This window comes from Corella eumyota, chromosome 2, assembly GCF_963082875.1.
Source record: "Corella eumyota chromosome 2, kaCorEumy4.1, whole genome shotgun sequence".
In the NCBI taxonomy this organism is placed as follows: domain Eukaryota; kingdom Metazoa; phylum Chordata; class Ascidiacea; order Phlebobranchia; family Corellidae; genus Corella; species Corella eumyota.
This window is the reverse complement of record NC_137491.1, coordinates 7,558,566-7,579,123: the sequence shown is the minus strand read 5'-3', so window position 1 is coordinate 7,579,123 and position 20,558 is coordinate 7,558,566. Positions and strand designations below refer to the sequence as shown.

Here is a 20,558-nt window from a genome sequence, read left to right as displayed (position 1 = left end):
TTGTGAGTATTTCACCTTATTAGTGTACGATTTTAGAATAACAGGGGCGAATATAAGGTGACATATTTTTTATAACATTTCTTAAAGGCAATTTTACAAATGATGTTGTGAGTATTTCACCTTATTAGTGTACGATTTTAGAATAACAGGGGCGAATATAAGGTGACATATTTTTTATAACATTTCTTAAAGGCAATTTTACAAATAATCTTTTATGTAAAGATAACACTTTTTATGCTATATCTTTCATTTAATTTCTATTTTATATAAATCACACAAAGTTACTGAAATAAATTTTATTTCTGCTCACACAGCAATATAGAGAAATTGGTACAGAAGTAAAATACTATTAGAGACATATGTACATACAGTTACAAAACAATAACAATTTTAACAAAAAAAATTAACTAAATTTGACTTTTTGTTGTACGTCAAATTTTTGTGTGCAATTTACTTAAAATTAATAAACCAAAAAAATACAGTTAAAATCACAGACATTAATTTGATAGATATACAAAAAGCTGAAGCAAATTTTGCAAAACAGCTTTGGATATGATTACATTTTTATACCAATGTTAATAAAAATAAAACTATATTATCGAAAAAAAGATCTACATCAACAAGTTTTAAAAACTAAAATCATACATTTTAATTATTACAATTGCATGTCAACTAGTCTGCATCACACAATACTCTACGCTAAACAATGCTTCATATTATTTTAGTATACAAATATACACAAATAGTTGAATTTTTAAAGAATAAAGTATTAAAAATATTTTTTGTACATTCGGTTAGTTTAAAATAAAATTTATGTCGACTTTTTACACAAAACAATTTCATTAGAAGAAAAAACAACAGTTTACAATGAATCGAACGCCACATCTTTAAAGTTGAAATTTTAAAAGCACACTAGTGAGAATTACCTGAGTACAATTTGGACTCACAAAGTATTTTTTGGGGAGCGAAATAAAATAAAAAATTACCACAGAATAATAATTAATAGACATTATAGAATTTAGTTTCAATATTTCTGGGGGGAAATTGGGGGATACAGCATGGAACTGTCATATATTTGTGTGATAAAGAAAAAAAAAATAACAAGGCAAGTAGACCATAAATCAATCTAAAAAATTAGTTGTGCGCTTATTACAAAAATAACGAATGTAAGCAATAGCCATGCCAGCAATGGCATATGTGCACTGAAGCATATACATCACCAACAGTCAAGAGTCCTGTCCCACATAAAGTTAAACTTATCAAAAGCCTTGTTTATGCAGGCACATAGGCAGACATGCTGTGATGTGAATATATATTAATTTAAAAATAAATAATTTGATGCCAAGCCAACTCTTATCATCACAATGCAGTAAACGATTTAACTTTTTCAGGTTTGCCGACCGCAAAGTTTTGCAACAAAATAATTTAAGCCAAGCCATAAATTTTTTTTGGTAATTTGAGGGACTCTTAATTATAGGAGATGCATAGATGATTTTGTGGAGAATTCATTGGGAGACGAAGCACGGTAGTTAACACGAATTTGGGAGGTTGCATAAGTTTCAATTAAGAATCTTTCCAAATAGGAACACAGTTTAAAAAATTTTGACAAACTCAAAAAAAGGGAATTTACACAAAACGTTTGACTTGAAAAAAAAAAATTTAAAAATTTTTCGGTTCAGAATAATGAGTGGCACCTGAATGACAATTTGTTGACAAGTAATCAGCGGCATAGAGGTAGCCAGGGCAGCATGCCACACACAAAAAATAATTATTTTAGATTCTTGTCACCTTGCTAAAACAGAAAAAAAGGTAAAGTAAATTTTAGCTCAGGATTATAAGAGGGTGTTTTTAGTAGATGGCTTGTTGCTGTTAGCTGGTGTCGAAGTACCTCGCGAGGAAAGCGACAAGCCTTTGGGCACGCTTATTGTTATAAGGTTGTTGGAGCGAGCGAGCGGGTTGGATGGCCGCAACATCTCAACTTCTTCGCTACAATCCGTAACATCAATAATCTCCTCATCTAAAAAATATTAAGTATTTTTGTGTTAATTTAAATACAAAAAAAATTAACTTTTAATGACACATTTTAAATAAAAAAACCTTTAAAAAAATGTAGTTTTAACATTTGTAGATATTGGCTTTCAAATAGTAATAATAAATACCTTTATCAGAGTCATTTGATGATTCTGAGTGACTAGAAGACCAAGCGGATCCGGTAGAGTTACGACGGTGTCGCGAGATCTGTAACTGCAACAAAGCTTGCTTCAGTTGATCTTGATTTTTCTTTAATCTTGCCTTTTCCAATCTTTGTTGAACATCACTCTTCTCAAGTTTCTTTATTAAAAAAAAAATTAATTTAGTTTTTAAAACAACTACAATATTTCCCTTTTAAATACAAAAACGAATTTTGTAGACAGAATTCTACTTGGTTTTAATAATTTGTTAACATCACATTCTGTGGTAAAATGCCAACATTCTGTAGTAATGAAATTGAGATGTTATGTTATACCTTAATAAGCTGGCATGCTTGGTTTAAGAGACCCAAGGTTGTGTGACGTGTGGAGTCCTGGCTTAAAGGCACAATTGATTTCAGATTTTCAAGACAACTTCTTAAGTGGGCTCGTCTAAAATTTGAAAAAAATGGATATTGTTATTTCAATGGAATTTATTAATTCAGAGTAAGTGCTCCTACAATAAAACAATGAGTTTTTGTTACTCATTTAATGATGTTTATAAAACAAAGCAGCTATAAATAGCAAGGCTAAACCATAACCCTTTGCTTTAGTATAAATGGAAGTCATCTAAGCATGCAAAAACCTTCAAAACAATTTTATCTTACTTTTAAATCAAACACTACAACTTGAAAATGGAATAGAATTTAAAGGGGGTTTAGAGAATAAATACAATCAAGCTTAGCAGGAAGTGCGAATACCATGCTAGCCAATTTAGAATAGCAACTAGATCAACACCTTTTTATAAACACGAAATAGCGGGTGGTATGCCAGATTTGCCAGCGCGAGATTTACAAGCGAAACGAGCGAGCAAAAAGAGAAATAAAGAAACAGCAAGAGATGGAGAAGGAAAGAGGGGCAAGCAACGTCAGCTGTTCGCAGTAAACAAGCCGCGTGATTGGCTGAATTGCGTGCCTACTCATGAGTGACCACGGTAAAACGTCACTCAAGAGTGACCAAAGGAAAACATTACGAATTCGACGCTACGACCACGCCCGCTTTTAAGAGCGAGTGAACGATGCCAGTGGTTATATTCTAGGTGACAATCAATTTTACGACACGACTTTAACATGTGTCATCATCGCTTATACTGCGGCACAACCGTTACGCGATTTTTTTTAAAAACGCCAATAAATGCATCTTTTAAGTTTCACTAACGACTTCCTAACAAATTGAGCTTACTTTTAATTAAAGTGCGGACAAAAGTGCGCGTAATCCGCAGAGGGGCGTTCGTTTTAAACGACCAAGTTTTAACAACACTTAAACGTTTCTCAACAGTGCTTAAATAGGAGAGATCTCGTTCTATTTTAAACCGAGGCCAAGGAACTTAAGCACTATGAACGACGAAGCACAATAACAAACCACGCGCACTTATTGCAGCGAGTCTGCAAAATAAATTAGGCCTCGCTTCGTTCGTAGCTACTCGTGACGTCATAAGTCAGCGGTTGAGGAAAGCGCCAAGCTCTATCACGCATCGACAAGCTCGCAAAACAACTTTGAAAACGCGAACTTAAATAAATTTGAACCAGTTCAAAAAAGTTTCTAATTTCAAAAACAAACATATTGATTTAACCGACCTTCACAAAACTTTTAGTGGGTTTATGAAACACGTGCGTTTACACCACGTGTTATTTTATCGATTAATAAATTTAGAACAGTTTGACAACGCAACTAAACGGAGAAAGCGATAGTAGTTTATTTATTTTTGGCAACACCCATCACGTGTTTATTACAAACAAATGCCAGCTAAAACGACATGTTCTTAACGTCGCTATTTAAATCACAGAAATAAAACTAAAATCGCGCTGTGAAATGTTGTCCCCTATTTAGCTTGTGTTGTCAGATACTCAATTAAACAGAGGCGTGAATATGCATGACAACATCGGAAACGTATGTCGATTTTCAAATCTATAACATCAACAAAATTTATATCATCCCACGCACGTGAAGTAACGTAATACGCATAATTTTTCTTTTTATAAAAAACAGAATTTCGTGCGTGTTTAAATGATGAATGACGACACATGGTCTTTAAATCAATGTTGATTGAACAGCCATGAATGAGAAATGTATGCGTTTAAATAAGATTGAACTTTTACTTTTTCTCGTTACTATTGTGCGTATCGAAGTGAAATTCGCGTCTGTAATGACGTCATACTGGTACGCGTGCAATACTATAAGTCCTAATATGGGCCACAGTTAAAATTCCTTCTATCCTGTAATAAATAATACTTCATTCTGACGAAAATTTCAAGTTCGCGTTCCACTTAAAACTTTTTTTTCGAATATCATTAGCGAATTCCTCGATGTATTTAATTTCAGGAAACCGTTTTCGGCCACATAGATATTACTTTCCACTTTGGGAGACACATTTTATTATTTATAGTGGCGGTTACTAAATTCTTTTAATAAGCAAGTTAGGAAATTGGTTTGATTTACTAAACAATATAACGTAATAGGATTGTGTTGTGGTTATTTTAAATCTTAGCATGTTTCTTATAACACAATCGATATGGATTAGCTATTGCCACAGTAACAAATATAGATATACAGTTTATAGCGCTTGTCAATAATCCTACTTGGCTATGCTTGAGCGCCGTTCTTAAAGCAAATTTCTTTGGTATAGTTAAAAGAAATAAAGCAAGGGTGAGTATGCTCAATAACCTTCGTTGGAAATACAGGCAACAGCGGGCACAACAAGGGAACAATACGCGACGAAATAACAGAGGACAATAGCGTCGATGCTTTTTAAAAAGCGTGTTTCAATTAATATCGGCGGGCAACGTCCGCTCTAGCCGAGCTAATCAATGGCCGACTCGCCCTTTTCTCTATGTTATATCAACATAACGCGAATTCATATAATACCCATGCGCTCGCGAGTCAGCTAAGCTTAGGAGGGAAACAATGACGCGCTTGTTTCTTTGTTTGTGACGTCATTCGCGTCATCGCATCCACGTGAAAGCCATGTGACACAAGATGGTCGCCTACATGCGAGCAAATGGTCGGGTTGGGAACTAAACTGTAATCGGTGTACCAACACACAAAAGACATCGCATGCCAAGTAATAAAACGTTTATCGATTGTACTTACCGGTTCTTTTCCAATTCGTTGTGGGAGGTTCTAAAAAAAAATAAAAAAAGAGTTAAAATCTATGTCATTTTCGGTGAAAGAGTGGGTTTTAGTTAGTTTGAACTATTATAATTTTACAAATGGTTAAGTTTAAATCGATAACTAGTTGTAATATACGGTAGATTAATTTAATCAGTTTTATGTGTATTTTAAAGTTAACATAAACACAACCCGGATTTAAATCCCATTCAAATTACTTTTAAACGTTACAAGTAAGCACGTGTAGGCAAGCAAACATGAATAATAAAACGTTAGAGTTTCCGGAATAAAGTGACGTGCGTTCCACAGTGAATTGTACATACAGCAGGTTACCAGCAGCGCAAGCCTGCTACAGTGCTAACGCTTTTATCAAATTGCTCGATAGATAGATCAGCGGAAATTAATATAAGCCGCTACCACTCAAAACAACAACATCCTTTATGCGTGCAGATACATTAGTGATACAAGGTATTAAAATATAACTAAATTAAATGGATTTATCGATTAAACACGTGATTGAATAGCATGGTTGGTAAAGTCGTTTATTTAGAAGGAATTTTATATAACAACGCCTTTTAAAAACAGGAACGATGTTAATCCAACGAAATGTAATAAATATGTTCGTGTGGGTTGGGTTTTCTATTACCAATAAAGCAAATATAATAAAAGGTTAATTATAAACAGAATACCAGTCTGTAAAAATCCCGACATTTAAATTAACCTCTGTTCGTTTGTCTAGGCCCGCCCGATAATTTTCCAATGGTGAACTCCCGACCAGGGAAACTTTACTTTACAGTAACCCCGAGACATCACGTGACTGGCTTAAACATTACGCCATGTGTCGAATCGCGTGGGCGCACCAGACCAGCTATTTTTATGTTATTTTTACAATGGTGTAATACTTGTAATATACAGACCTATATATCACTGACGTGGTGTGACAAGTTGACGCAACAAGGTTATTAAATATTCAAGTGTTAACGAAACTCACAAAGGCGTAACGGGGCTCTATTATATTTGACACCTGGTTATTTAATTAAAATTTTAACAAATAACGGTGATTGTAATGTCATATAATAAATCGATTTGCCAGCCAACCAATCTATTTGATCGTGTTTGTATATCGAAAACGCAATGCTAATATTCAAAATGCGTGCGAAGGCCTCCTGCAATTTATTTGTTTTTTAATATATTTGCACCATGTTCAAATAATACTTGGTAAACACAGCGAACAAAACAACGACTACATAGTGTGTTTTATGGCGAAAGTATAACAAAGCAATTGTCTATTGCAGTGGTGCAACATGTTTTACAAGTTTAAAAATCGAATTACTAAGCTGAAACATCGGTATTTTTCCACTTTGAGCTTTGTCTAAACCTTTTAAAAATAAAGAACAGTCGTTAAAACACGACGTTTTTGAACGACGCGCAGCAAGGCGGCAATAAAACGAACAATGACGTCACAGTCCACGTCATATCGATAATTGGGCGCACTAAAGGGAAGGACCTTTTTAAATAAGTTGAAATGAGTTGTTCAAGACCGCGTTATGCTATTTCGAATTTAAAGGCATATTTATCTACCATACAGCGAACGCGCAGAGTCTCACGTATACGGGTAACAACATAATCAACACGTGGTATTTCAGAAACTCAAAATCAGTTTCAAAACAAAGTCACGAGTACTATTGCACGATGATAAATTTGCGTGTGATGCAAAACATTTAAATTTTAGAATGACCCAGTTTGCTAATTTACGTTAAGATCTCTAATGCGTGATGGCCTTTGAAAAATGCCTGAGCGAGGCAATAAAACGTGCTTTTACAACTGGCTTGGTTTCGTTAACGCTCCAGGCTGCAAAACAATAACGATACAACGCTCGTGTTATAGTTTAAGACAACAAAAACTCCATTATTTATCATACATTACGAGGGAACGATTCGTTAGTTAAATTCCCAGTAGATACCATGTTAAATTGTTACTAGTTTAAAGCCACGCAGTCTCATTTAGTCATCACACATGTATTTGTGACGTTAACTGGTACGCGTGTCCCGACACGTCTTCACACCAAACTGTGAATTATCCAAAGTAGAACAACCTCCTTCCCATTAAAAAAAGCTATGTTTGCACAAGGCGGCAATACCTACCATTTTTGGAACATGTGGTATGCTTAGTTTAAAAAACAAAAGCTTTGTTTAACTAGTATTAAATTACCTAGATCCATACATAATACACAAAGCATGTTAAGTTGGTAAATTAGAATGTACCAGCTCCATATTTTAACATGACAAAATTTTACATACCTGTTTTGAGATCGTCTAATAGTTTTCATCTTGTTATGAAGTGGTTCATCACCATAATGATATGCGGGGGCAGCATAACCATGTTCTGCTTCTAAATAAGATTGAATAAATGAAAATTAAAACAATTGTTCATGTCTTTACATAAAAGTACTAAATGCTCTTAAAGTTAACGAAGAATGTTAAACTAAGTTTATTAATATTTCATGACTAATTATTAAAAAAAATATGGCTGCTTAAACAGCCTGGTTAATAAATCATCAAAAAGCATTGAAATAATATTTTGAATAAACATTTTGATTAAAAAATTTATCAAAATTTTTAAAGTTAATTATTACCTCTATCACGTTTATCTTGGGTTTCAATGTATTCTGCAGCCTTCAAAAGAAGGCCAATGTCATAGTTATTTTGCTCGGGTTGTTTTAGCATTGTTACAGACAGTGTAAATTAAAGAAAAATATTACAACAAAAATATATATATAATAATAACTAAAAATATATATATATACAACTTGTTAAATTTAATATTAATTAAAAAAACATAAGTTAATTTACAGTCTGGCGTTTAGCTTTTTAATAAGAATGTCAGACTGTTACACTACCCAATTTTTTGTCCTTATAAAAATGTAAAAAACAATCATGTTTACCACATTGAAATAAAAATTATTTAAGTTTATTTTTAATTTTTATTTATCTAACTGTCTAAAAAATCCAGTAAATAAACGAACGACAAGACTTGGTTATACTAACAGTAAATATGCCATTTTAAATCTCATCAAGCAAACGACGTGGCTTTAACATGTGTTGCGCATGCAAGCGACTAACTGCTCTCTGTCTGTCTGTTGTTGCCCTGTCAGCCTGTCCCGAACCCGAAAATAATCAATAACATTGGATTCGATGTTAAAAAAAGCGGAAGGTCGGCCAGGTCTAAACCTTATATCGACTATCTTTTGTATGAAAAAGGAACCCACGTGCTATAAATATTACAAGATTGAGTTAAATTTACTTTTAAAGCTAATTCAATACGTCAAAACTAAAAACAACGCCTTTTAGGAACTAATAACAAACTTGTGTTTTGTTTGCATGCGTTGCCTTTTTTTCTTTAAAAACTAAACAAAGAACTTACCGAAGTGTATCGAGGCGACCAATCACATGAACGTTTATAGTTTGTGGAGACCATGTGGGTTTGACAACGATTCATGCAATGTTTAGATAACCTGGACGATTTTATTTAAGGTTATCCTCATTCAGATAATCAATAGAAATTTTAACAGCAATTTTTTGTCTTTTATAGAAGTTAATAAAAAAATCATTTGTTAGTATTGTAAAAAACATTCTTTTACTTTGTAAATATTTTTTTCCCCCTATACATATACTTTTCACTTTATACATATATTTTTTACTTTATACATGTAATTTTTAAAAACTTTTAAATTTTTTTCAACATAGAAAATAGCGGAGTTTTGTACCAAAAGCACGATTTTAGGTGTCATTAAAATGTTTTACACCTAATTCATTCGACTAATACAACGTTAACGTATACTATAACCACCACACAACAAATACAAAGTTTTTTTTTATTTACATTTACAAATTCAGCAATAATAGTACAACAATCCAACAAATGTAATATTATATTCATTTTCTTTCTCTTGAATAAATTCTACGACCCAGCTTGTACTATTTTTAAATGATGTAACAACAAGGCTAGACAACTTAACCAGTTCTAAGTTTAAAAGTCAATTGTTTTGTTGGTTGTGCATCCTTTACTTTTTGCAATAAAAATGTAAAACTACTTCTCAAAAAAAGTTAAAACATTTAAAACAAATCAGCTTTGCAAAAAATGTGGAAATATTGGTTATATTGTTTGTGCGACAATAGCTTAAAAGTATCTGTTACTATTGTTGTAACCACCTCCCCTGCCTCTTCCTCTACCTCCACCTCCTCCTCCTCCTCCTCTACTATTGTATCCTAAAAAAACAGTTTACAGATTATTAAAAATGGTTAAAAAAATAATAGCTAAAAAGTTTTTGTATACAACCTATGATTAAGCAAATATTTTAAACAATAATATGATGAACTTACTTGGTTGTCTATCACGACCAGGAGGTGCTCTGTTATTTTCTGACCCATCTCTCAAGAACAATTCTATATATCGATGTTCTAATAAAAAAAAACATATTATTGCTATATCATTATTGACATTTAAAATACATTTAAACTGTATACCATTAAAATACTTTTAACAATTTAATTTAAAAAATATATTCTAATTGCAATAAAATAAACTTACGAATTGACTCTCGATCCTTCAGCATGGCAGCTTGAGCATCTTGGAACGAAGCGAATTCAACATTTGCCTCCCCACTTATTCGACCATCTCTACCATATTCTCTGTGCACCCGTAATGGTACAACAGGTGAGAAAAACTACAAAAGTTTCAACAAAAAGTTTTCTAGGTAACTAATTTCAAATTTTTTTTTATTCTAAAATAAAATGTTTATATTTATTGATAACAATTTTTTTAATTTTTCTTACATCTATTATTTCCTGATCACTGGCCCTAAATGGAAGACCTAACATATGAACAACATAATCGGAAGTAACTCCTTCATCCTCTTCATAATAATCATCCTGGTCATCCCACTGTCCTCTTCTCATGTTATTACCCCCACCACCTCCCCCTCTGTTTCCTCCAGGACCTCTCTGTAAAAAAATTTATGTTTTATAAACAATTATTTAAAAATTTAAAATGTTTGTATCTAAGATAAATAACACTTTAAAAAAAACTGTTGTTTGCAAATAATTTTTTTTTACTGTACATTTTACAATTTCGCTAGTTTTGTTTATTAGAAAAAAGTTTTGTGCAGATATAAACCAGGGTAAAATTTTAATGGTAAAACTTTTTAAAATAACAAACCTTCATGTTTCCTCCTCTGTTACTTCTGTAATTGCTTCTTTGATTCCCACCTCCCCCATTCCCTCCAAACCTTCCGCCTCCATAAGAGTCATCATCCCATGTATAATCGTCATCGTAGTTGTTGTCATAATTGTTGTCATAGCTGTTATCACCCCAATTTCCTAAAAACAAAATAATCTTGCACATGATATTGCATATGTAATTTACCGTGATTTTTTTAAAACACTGTTTATAATAAAAGTTAAATTGTAAACTTTAATTTTTTAACAGAAAAAAACTTGTTAAACTCACCATCACCCATCATTCTACCACCCCCTCCCCCTCTACCTCCTCTGTTATAACCTCGATTTCCTCGCATATCTCTATTACCTCTCATCGGTCGATCATAAGGGCCAGGTCGACCTCTACTACCATATGACCTTTGGTTACCTCCATATTCATAAATTGTGGCATTTAACTCACGAGCCGAACTCTTATATATTTCAATGTATCTAAATATAAATTAGTGATACAAATTATTGATATAATAGTAAACAAAAAAATTACTAATTTTTTTACATAAATATTTTAACAAATTATATTGTCTTCAGTCTTCACTAAAAAAAATACATACAATACCCAATTATAAACATAAAAGTACCCAAGCTTTACCTGTTGGTTTAAAGCCTTCCCTTTGATATATCTTTCCCACACATCCCGCTCCCAGATTAACTTTTTAAATATCATATTTACTACACCACTTTTTAGTACAATATAAAACCCAGACCCAAAAAATCTTTTTATAAATACAAAAACCTGGTTTTGTACAAGTAAAAACCCACATCTGTGCCCACCAACCTGTGCCCAATCTTCTCTTTGTGTTTTCCCAAAGCCCTTTCCGCCAAAGCCGAATTTGCAAACTCAACAAAAGCTGTCCCCGAGCATCTCCCATTCCCATCCACTTGCAATGTTATCCCGTTAGGCACAATTTCCAACCCTTTTATTAACATTCACACGCCTAGTTTAATTTACAACACCCATCTTACAGAAGACTAATGTTTTTAATAGCCCGCCTTAATTTGCGCTGTTGATTTTAATAAGTTAAAAATTTGTTTTTTTTTATACCCAACATGTTAAGTTTGAGGCAGTTATTACCATATAAATATTTAACTTTCTTTAAATCGTCTAATTTGAAAGGCATGCATTTAAAAAATGTTTTCCAACAATATTTCTTCTTTTATTACCACCTAATTAAAAAGTTATACCTGTGAAAAAATGAGCTATTTCTTCCTTGGAGCACTGAAATGGCAAACCCCTCATTCTTACGAGTGAGTCTGATGATGCCTCTGAATTGTAACCATCATTTCCTGACCTTCCCAAAACAAATTCCATTTCCTCCATGGTAGCAGAAAAAACTAATTTATAATTTAAATGTTAACAAAAATTTGTAAAATGTACCAATACAAAAGTATTTAATTGTCAAGTAAGTTATATAAATGTTCAGCTAAAACTAAAATAAAAAATCTTGTCAAAATAGCAATTAATATTTACAACCATAAAATATAATTAATAAAAATTTAACGTTTACACACCTTCAATATACCTTCTACCAATTCGCTCGTGATCTTTTTCGAGGGCTCTATCAAAATCCTGGGCTGAAGCAAGCTCCACATAAGCTTCCCCACTTGAACGACCCTCTCTAGATAAAGGCCTAAAAGCAATAAAAGTGATATACTAATAAATTCTTTTAAGAACTTTTGTAAAACTACGCTAAAGTTTTATTATATCATTCTTTATAAGGGCAAAAAATTGAGTAGGGTAACAGTCTGACAGTCTTATTAAAAGCTAAATGTCAGACTGTGAAGTGACCTATGTATTTTTAATAAATATTTATTTTAACTAAAAGATACATTTTTTTAGTTACTATTATATATATATTTTTGTTATAATATTTTTTCTTTAATTTACACAGTCTGTACTTTTTTATTGCATTTCTATTTGCCAGATTACATCCATATAGAAATGACACAATGTCTTCATCAGTAGCAGCCCATGGCAACCCACGTAATCGAACCACATATTGTTCTGTTTCAGAGTAATTGTCACACATATTAAATATTTGTAAATCTGTTATTAACAGACAGACAGGACAGACAGACAGATTGTTATTAATACCGTGATTAATTTTAATTAATAATAAATTGCAACTAACCAAAGCGTGAATTAATGACAATTTATTTGTAACTACAATGCTTAAATAAAGAACAGACTACAAGTCTGCGGAATAACTATTCAATTGCACAATATCACTTACTAGTTACTACCATTAGACCTTACAAAACCTTACTGCCTTATTGCCTGAAAAGGCAGAGTGTGAGTCTGGGTAAAACGTGGATATCTACGGATACTGCCGGATATCTTTTTTTATGCGGACGATAGTTGGCTTATTGTAAAATGTTTTATTATAATAAGTAGTACCTAAAACCATTTAATCAAATTGCCGTTTTACCAGGAATCTTAATAATTCTAATAATATATGCAAATACCGAATATTTTAATGTAAATTTAAAAATTAAAAAAAAAACTAGATCAAAAAAGGGTTTAAATTTCAACTAAAAAAGTTTTAAACAATAATAATACTTTGCTTAAGTGTTATCATGACGTCACTTTATAAAACTTCACTTCATTTATTTACTTAATATAATTTTAACATGGCCAAAGATAATAAAATATTAACTCTTTTAAAATGGTTTCCCAAATGAAACCTTTATATAACAATGTTTTTTATTTCAGAGTAAAACATACCACAGCTTGTCTAAGCAGCCAAGTGGCATAAACACTTCAATTTCAAAAAAGACATGACGTTTCTCTGCACTAGCTGGCACTGTTGTCCAGGCAACAATGTTAGAACCCATCTCTAGAATGCAATGTCCAACACTACTAGCCTTAAGTAATTTAACAGGAACATCCCATACATACAAAGTAACCAAAGACCAAGGGTTCAATAGATTCGTCACTACCTGGCCACGGGACCCTTAGACACCAAATAATTTTAGATGTGCATAAGCATGTCTCTTTGTTTTATTAAAACTATTGGTAAAATTTGAAAATATAGACAATAAATTTCGTGTGTAAATAATATTTTAAAATCATATTGCGTAACTGCATTTATCTGTTGAAGTATATAAATATATGAACAGTTTTGTGTAAATAAAAACAAGATGCTGTTTTTACATATTTCTTACTACTAACAACGTTTGAATGCATAAAAACAATATCTCACAATCTTGTAACTTTTCTAAAAAAATTTTTGATTTCTTAATTTAGGAGTTGAAAACCAGAGGTTATATTTGTCGAATCCTTTTGCCCTTTAAAATCTTTTTTATTTGTTTCCATATTTTAAGTGAATATTAAAAATGTATTATACTATTTGATTGTACGTTTCTTAATCCTTGCGTTGCGTTGTGCCTTGCGCTTTGTTGCGTTACGTAACTTTACGAGTTCTAGGGATTAACAAATACAAAATATCTAGTAAACGTATACCGCTTACGAAATCTTGCGTAAATTTCGCTTCGGCTACAAAACTTAACGAAATCTTACGTAACTTACGCAAACTTTCGTACGTGTGAACCACTTTGTTCATTTTAAATGGTTGCGAAATCTTACACTACGTTACGTTTCGTACGCCGTGTGAACGGGCCTTAAGTCTAAATTTTCTGACTATTATCTATAAATACTTATGTGCTTTTTAAAACTTTTTACAACAATTTTTTGCTAACTCTGCCATTTTTTTTAATTTCTAAAAATTAAACTTGTGTGGAAAACTTGACTTCAGGCCTTAAACGTAAACACACTACCAAGTGAAACCTTCATATAACAATGTTATAGAAACTGCCTTTTTTCCAGGCTTGTTTAATCCAATAGTAATTATCACCATAGCTCATAGGTAAGCACCTATATAAAAACAATTTTCTTAACAAACTTTACTCTCGTGCAATTATTTTCTTACTCTAATACCGAACAAATTAGTTTTAAGGCGGCAATTGGACAAAACTGAATGGCAAAATGTTTTTTTAATATGTATAAATGTTATTCACACTAAAGTAAATCATCTTTGCAAAATTTTATACCTAAAACTAAAAATATATTAACTAAACCTTCAAGTTTAAATTTATATGAACAAAACCAGTTATTCAACGCCCAATTAATTTATACATCTAAGTCTAACAACAATACAACTTTCACATAAATAAAGTTTAGTTTTTTCATTTATTCACTTTAAACTTTGCCCATAATATGTTTGGTAATAACGTCCATTCCCACGTTCATTTCCGCACACACGTCACTGATCTAAAAACAGAATTTCAATGGGATTACTTACAATTATAAAAAAATCATTAATTGCAGCCCAGTGCAATAAAAACCCCCAAATATAAACTGTTAAAGACGACTGTTTTTTACCTGGCTCTCGGGTAAAAGGAATCCATATCTACCAGTGTCTCTTAACTCAATAGTGTAAACGACTTCAACACCATAGTCCAAAGCAAAATCATCAGAACCGCCAGCTGCCAAGTCTACAAAACAGATTCTCATTTTATCATATTTGGGCAGAATTTGTGAAATATTAAATAAATGTTTAATGGTTTTACTTGTAAGATTACTTACACATAGATGAGTAGCCTGGACCAAAATCATAGGTTTTTCTATTTACCGCAAGCATTTCCTGAGATGCGCTGTACGCAAGGTTATCCTTTAAAATGTATTAGAATTATTAAAAAATTCATTAACAAATATTTTTTGATGTTTTTTAAATAAAAATAAAATTATTTTTACCTGTCTTTATAATATTAGAAAAAACATAAGAAAATAATTAATTTTTACAACCGCGTTATTTATTAAAAAAAAAAACTTACAAGTTCAGCAGCGTTTGGAGCATCCTTTACAGCATATGAGTATGGATATATAAACACCTGGCCATAACTATGAAAAGTCACGTAAGCCTAAAGTATTTAACAAAAAACAAATGTTATTTTTAAACAAATAAAGAATTAAAGTTAAACATAACATTACCAAAACATTTGGAGAAAGATCTTTTATCAAATCCTGAAGAGCAACGGACATAGGTTCGGATGCAACCGAAGGGCCGTAGTAAGTTTCACTGCAAGGACTGCTCGACGAACCAGGTCCCATCCAGTTGGCATCAAAATTTCTGTTGGGGTCAACGCCAAAGCAAATGCTATTTTCATTATTACGTCTAGTTTTTCTCCACATACGATCCTTAAAAATAATAAATTTTTTTTTTATATCTGTATTATAAAACAAAAAAAATCAAATATGGTTTTATTCGTAACAATTTTTTTAGAGTTACGTTTGAATGCGAGTAGCTGTAACCGTCAACGTTGAGAACAGGCATAACAACAAATGTAATAGCATCCATCATACTGGTGACTTCTGGGTCTGAACCATACTGCGAGACCATCTTTAATTTAAAAAATAATAATTTAAAAAAAATTTAAAACTATTAAAAATAATTACTTACCGCAATGATTAAAACACGAAATTTAACCACATAAGATATAATTTTAAAAACCTTGTATTATTTACTAAAAAAAATTAGGCTTTAAACTAAAAGTTAAACTTACGCGATTGACAAAGCATTGACAAAAAGCTGGTGAAATCCATTCCCTGGCATGAATACCGCAGTCAACCACAAAGTATGGATTGTTTGGTGAACTTCCAACTACAAGTAGTGGAATCTCCCTTCCTTCCAAAGATGTGGTAAGAGTATCTTTATGTATGAGTGCAGGATTTTCGTTTGCTATGTCATAAGTCCATTGTAAAATCTTTACAAGAAAAAGGGTTTCGTTAATTAAATGAGTTTTTCTCTACATTTCCCTTGTTTTAGCTTACTTCATCATAGGTGTGGTAAATGTCGTAATTGTAACCAGCAAGTTTAGCATCTCGCTTGGGCATTCTTTCGTTTTCGATGAGTTCTTGAAGGTTGTTGATCATAACTTCGTACTCCATAAGAGAACCATCCAGCTTGCTTTTAACTGCTAGAAGCGATACTCTTAACAAAAAAATAAAAATTATAATATTTAAAAAAAAACAATATAATGTTTATTTAAATGTAATAAGCTTCAAAACTATTATTTGTCTAGTTTAAGTTTATCAATATATTTAGTAAATACCGTGGAAAGGCAATGTCGACGGTTTGTCCAATTCTTACATCATCAGCACTGTCTGGCTTCCAAAAATCCACCTAAAACATAAATTAAGTGCATTAATAGCACAATCTATTATTAAATAAGTTTAAAACTTAAAACTAATTGGGTATTATTAGCATACATTATCGGAAATGGAAGCAAGTTCTTGAATCAGTTGAACATCTAGATCAGTTTTGGGATGCATTCGCAAAACTTGAGTTCTAAAAACAATAAATTTTGATATATAGCTTTCATATCTTTTAAAAGAGTTATTAACATATTGTTTATTTTAAAACACATACCCGTGAAACGTTCGTTTGGCAGTAGCCAAAGCCACAAGGGCTAAAACAAGAATAATTTTCATAATGCTACTTGTCCGCGACACTATAACATATTACTCATATAAATTTATGGTAATATTTCCGTATCTTATATACCCTTTAAGAGAAGGAGTTACCTTTCTTAAAAAAGTATATTTGGTTCGTGTGAATAACAACAAATGTTTATGTTTGTAAAGATATCGCTAATGTATCAAAATAACATAAAGAATATCCTCTAGGTAAACAGGCGTGCAAAACAATATTTTATGCTGACACCTGTTAATTTATAATTAAGGTGCCTACTCTTCGTCCACATACTTTATTAAGATAGGCCAATAGTAGTTTATTTGGTATATACTAAGTAATGTATAATAATATTTATTTGATATAAATATCAAAACTAATATATTTGTTAAGGTAATACAAATTTTTACAATGTAGATTTAAACGCCTTTATAGATATTAGCCTACGATTTTGAAATAAAAAATTATTAATTTAAACGACGTCTTACAAAAATTTAAACGTTGTTCTGCACTAAATTGCAGTTAAATAAAAGTGAAACGTAAAGTTCCACATAAATAAACAGCGTTACGAACGTCATAAGTTATTTATACATACATAACAAATAGAACTTAATTAGTTTATTGGATCGTTGTTTAAAAAGATTCCCAATTTAGCGCGTTGTCGTCCTTAGGTACAGGTGAAAAAAGTCACACACCCATTACCATTATTGTAAAAATACTTTAATTAGGTTATAATAGTTAAGCCTTATAGCTATTAAAAGTTACAACGTGGTTGACATATTGGTTGTCTTCCATGAAGCTATTGTTAATAACGCAAACTGGCCAAACATTACTCTTAACTAACTAAATGTAATCACGCACGCATATATTAATAAAACAAAACTTATGAAACTTTGTTAAAATAAAAGAAACTTGTGAATTTGGGTAACAATATAGTGTTCACAAAAAAAAAACTTACGTACGTCGATAGCTACCTTGCTATGATTTGTAAGATATAACTTACTTTTTCTACAATAGACTAAAATAACTCTTCTAGTAAAACAGTTTACTAAAATAATACATGGTAACATTAATACAAAAATAATATTCTTATCAAACGCAACATAAAAACTAAAAGAAATCTGTACATAAATATTTAAAAACTTAAATTAGTTAAATTATGTTTATATATAGTCAAGATTTTTAATTAAAAAAAATTATATTTTAAATGTAGTTAATGTGTTAAACATTTCTACATTAATGCCACAATTTTTATATTAACGTTTTTAAGATCTTGTAGCTACAGCAAAAATCATTTTCTTAATTTTTTCTTGATTTCTTATGATGTTAGCCTTGGTTGCAGCCATTTGGTTACGGTATGCTTCCATGCTTTCTTCAATTTCCACAAGCTCACGTTTTAAAGGTTCAATATTTTGTTGGGTAATAGCTTGTTCTTCTTCAAGCTTAATGGATTGTTTTTGGTTTTCCTTTTTCCATGTTTGCAATTCATTTTGCATGGAGTCCATGTCCTCTTGGATGTAGTCGATAATTTTAGCTAATGGCGTTGCACTTTGGCATAACTTTTGCACCGAATTCCGAAGTTGGTCTATTTCTTTGACTACCATTTGTCTCTCTTTTAGTTGTTGTGCATTAGCAACATTTGATCTTTGAATAACTGTGTGCTTTTGACCAGGTTGCTGACCAGAAGCAGATATTTCCAATTCTTTTTTTGTCTCAAGGATTTTTCGTACAAGTCCTCCATGTTCACCATCATCTTCTTCTTCATTATCACCATTAGCTTGAAGGGGAGACTCTTGTTCCAAGTTAATAGGAGTTGTTTCCTCTCCCACTACAAACTCTGCATCATCATCTTCAGATAGAGACGATGCAGTTTCGTGATCAATAATAACGGGAGGGGCTGTGCGAGTTCCTCCGCTATTTATTCTTACATTCTCCTCCAAATCAACTTCCTTACGCTGGCGAATTCTAGGTGCTCCATGCCTTGCACTTGGAGGTCGAACAAGTTTTTTTGGCGGCTGTTCTTCAGGTTGGTTTTCAGGATTTCTTGATGTTGCATGAGATGGCTTTCGTCGCTGTCCCTTAGCTGATGCAGGCCTTGGAGCTCGAGTGGGAGCACTACTTTCTCCCCCTTCAGCAGATTCTCGAGAACCAGGATGCTCAGGGGTAGGAGCATCAGAGCCAGGAATTAGATCTTCAGGTGATTTTGTTGAAGCTTCTTCTTCCTTGTTCTTGCGTGAACGGCGCTTTTTACGTTCTTCTCTAGTTTCTTCTTTAGCCTCTTCAGCTTGATCCTTTTCACGCTGTCTATGTCTTTGGTCAGAACTTTTTTCCCGTTTGCTTTTCTTTTCCACAATGGTTTCTTTTTGTTCTTCAGCAGGTTGGTTGGTTGACGATTTCTCTTTCCGGCTTGATGACTTCGTAGTTTTTCCACTTTTCACCTTTTGAATTGCATCTGTTGCTGAAACATTTTTTCGAATGCACTTTGCAATCAACTGCAAAAGCTCATTTGTTTTCTCTGGCTCATGTCCAGCTATAATTTTGGAAGGTCTTGCTGAAACTGTTTCTCCACATGCAAACGAAACACAATCGATCACTTTCTGCAAAAAAGCCAGTTTATCATCTTTTGCTGTGACATTTTTTGAATCCATTTCTTCGTGGGAAAACAGACCTTTAAGAAAACCACTTGTTTTTATTACTTCAGTAATAATATCATGTAGAAATCTAAAAGGTGGTTTTCCTAAAAGCTTTTCTGTCAGAGGCGGTTTTTTTATAATTTTTCCCAATGTGTCTTGGGTTTTTTTAATAATTTTTGGATCCATTTTTGATTATAAATCAGTGTATAAAAATATGGGTAAACTAAAAATAAATAAATTCCAATTTTTACAATGAAATCCTTTGCATGTTATACCTGTTACTGTCTAAATAATATTGATTACTTTTTTTCTTAAACACAAGCATATCTTAAAATAACTTTTTAGCTATTTCAAAAAAATGTTTTAAGTAACTATGGAATGTTGTTTATCGATTTAGTGGTAACCTGATTTTGTTACCACCAGGAGCGCTATTTAAATTTTTGTGTTTTTAAGCTAAAAATTTAATTAAAAATCTTTTAACTAAAAAAAAAAAAAAAAATAGACTACAAATATGTGTATAATAAACTTATAAGGGCATGCAAATAAACATGGTTTAAGTACTAGCAATTATTGAAAACGTTTAATATATATCCGCAATATTTTAATTTGATTAATTATCAAGACGTGACGTACCAAATTATTTTTACTAGAAAAGTTACACGCAAAAATCTGTACATTTAAAAGCTAGAAAAAATTATTATTATTAATTGTTACAAAAAACAACTCGCAATTAGTTCTCTGAAATTGTTAATCAAAAAATCTTCAAAAAAGTATTAAGAGTTATAGTTAGTATAACCTATTTATTTTTGGAACAATATAATAATATTGCTACATTTACATGAG

General features: G+C 31.8%; 4 protein-coding genes across 4 annotated transcripts; all 4 read right to left on the bottom strand.

The window, feature by feature from the left end:
* Nucleotides 1-284: 284 nt before the first annotated feature.
* Nucleotides 285-8,117, bottom strand: LOC145743182 (max dimerization protein 3-like). Its single transcript, XM_082561092.1, has 6 exons — nt 7,972-8,117; nt 7,637-7,727; nt 5,319-5,348; nt 2,507-2,621; nt 2,160-2,331; nt 285-2,017 (listed from the first exon to the last, which is right to left on the bottom strand). Exons 1-6 carry the CDS (start codon nt 8,060-8,062, stop codon nt 1,833-1,835), a joined length of 684 nt encoding a protein of 227 aa, XP_082417218.1. The 5' UTR covers nt 8,063-8,117; the 3' UTR covers nt 285-1,832.
* Nucleotides 8,118-9,202: 1,085 nt separating this feature from the next.
* LOC145742299 (heterogeneous nuclear ribonucleoprotein F-like) lies at nt 9,203-12,880 on the bottom strand. The gene is made up of 10 exons (XM_082560082.1): nt 12,512-12,880; nt 12,125-12,243; nt 11,798-11,947; nt 11,391-11,529; nt 10,845-11,044; nt 10,554-10,714; nt 10,172-10,339; nt 9,927-10,062; nt 9,734-9,796; nt 9,203-9,604 (listed from the first exon to the last, which is right to left on the bottom strand). Exons 1-10 carry the CDS (start codon nt 12,640-12,642, stop codon nt 9,516-9,518), a joined length of 1,356 nt encoding a protein of 451 aa, XP_082416208.1. The 5' UTR covers nt 12,643-12,880; the 3' UTR covers nt 9,203-9,515.
* Nucleotides 12,881-14,810: 1,930 nt separating this feature from the next.
* On the bottom strand, nt 14,811-17,102 carry LOC145742298 (carboxypeptidase B-like). Its single transcript, XM_082560081.1, has 11 exons — nt 17,041-17,102; nt 16,881-16,959; nt 16,724-16,794; nt 16,443-16,602; nt 16,175-16,375; nt 15,901-16,011; nt 15,603-15,809; nt 15,446-15,532; nt 15,198-15,282; nt 14,994-15,106; nt 14,811-14,882 (listed from the first exon to the last, which is right to left on the bottom strand). Exons 1-11 carry the CDS (start codon nt 17,100-17,102, stop codon nt 14,811-14,813), a joined length of 1,248 nt encoding a protein of 415 aa, XP_082416207.1.
* Nucleotides 17,103-18,146: 1,044 nt separating this feature from the next.
* LOC145742085 (TRAF3-interacting protein 1-like) lies at nt 18,147-19,933 on the bottom strand. The gene has a single exon (XM_082559838.1). The coding sequence runs from the start codon at nt 19,899-19,901 to the stop codon at nt 18,348-18,350; it is 1,554 nt and encodes a 517-aa protein (XP_082415964.1). The 5' UTR covers nt 19,902-19,933; the 3' UTR covers nt 18,147-18,347.
* Between the last annotated feature and the right edge of the window lie 625 nt (nt 19,934-20,558).

Excerpts from the sequence above, each read along its gene's own strand:
- LOC145743182 (XM_082561092.1), bottom strand. The coding sequence starts at position 8,062 with ATGCTAAAACAACCCGAGCAAAATAACTATGACATTGGCCTTCTTTTG. Across the intron at positions 5,349-7,636 it reads ATTAGACGATCTCAAAACAG|AACCTCCCACAACGAATTGG; the intron begins GTATGTAAAATT and ends ATTTTTTTTTAG. Across the intron at positions 2,018-2,159 it reads ATCAAATGACTCTGATAAAG|ATGAGGAGATTATTGATGTT; the intron begins GTATTTATTATT and ends AATATTTTTTAG.
- LOC145742299 (XM_082560082.1), bottom strand. The coding sequence starts at position 12,642 with ATGTGTGACAATTACTCTGAAACAGAACAATATGTGGTTCGATTACGT. Across the intron at positions 11,045-11,390 it reads AAAGAGAAGATTGGGCACAG|ATACATTGAAATATATAAGA; the intron begins GTTGGTGGGCAC and ends ATTTATATTTAG. Across the intron at positions 10,063-10,171 it reads GTGATCAGGAAATAATAGAT|TTTTTCTCACCTGTTGTACC; the intron begins GTAAGAAAAATT and ends AAACTTTTGTAG.
- LOC145742298 (XM_082560081.1), bottom strand. The coding sequence starts at position 17,102 with ATGAAAATTATTCTTGTTTTAGCCCTTGTGGCTTTGGCTACTGCCAAA. Across the intron at positions 16,795-16,880 it reads TTGCTTCCATTTCCGATAAT|GTGGATTTTTGGAAGCCAGA; the intron begins GTATGCTAATAA and ends TTTATGTTTTAG. Across the intron at positions 16,603-16,723 it reads GTCGACATTGCCTTTCCACG|AGTATCGCTTCTAGCAGTTA; the intron begins GTATTTACTAAA and ends TTTTTTGTTAAG.
- LOC145742085 (XM_082559838.1), bottom strand. The coding sequence starts at position 19,901 with ATGGATCCAAAAATTATTAAAAAAACCCAAGACACATTGGGAAAAATT.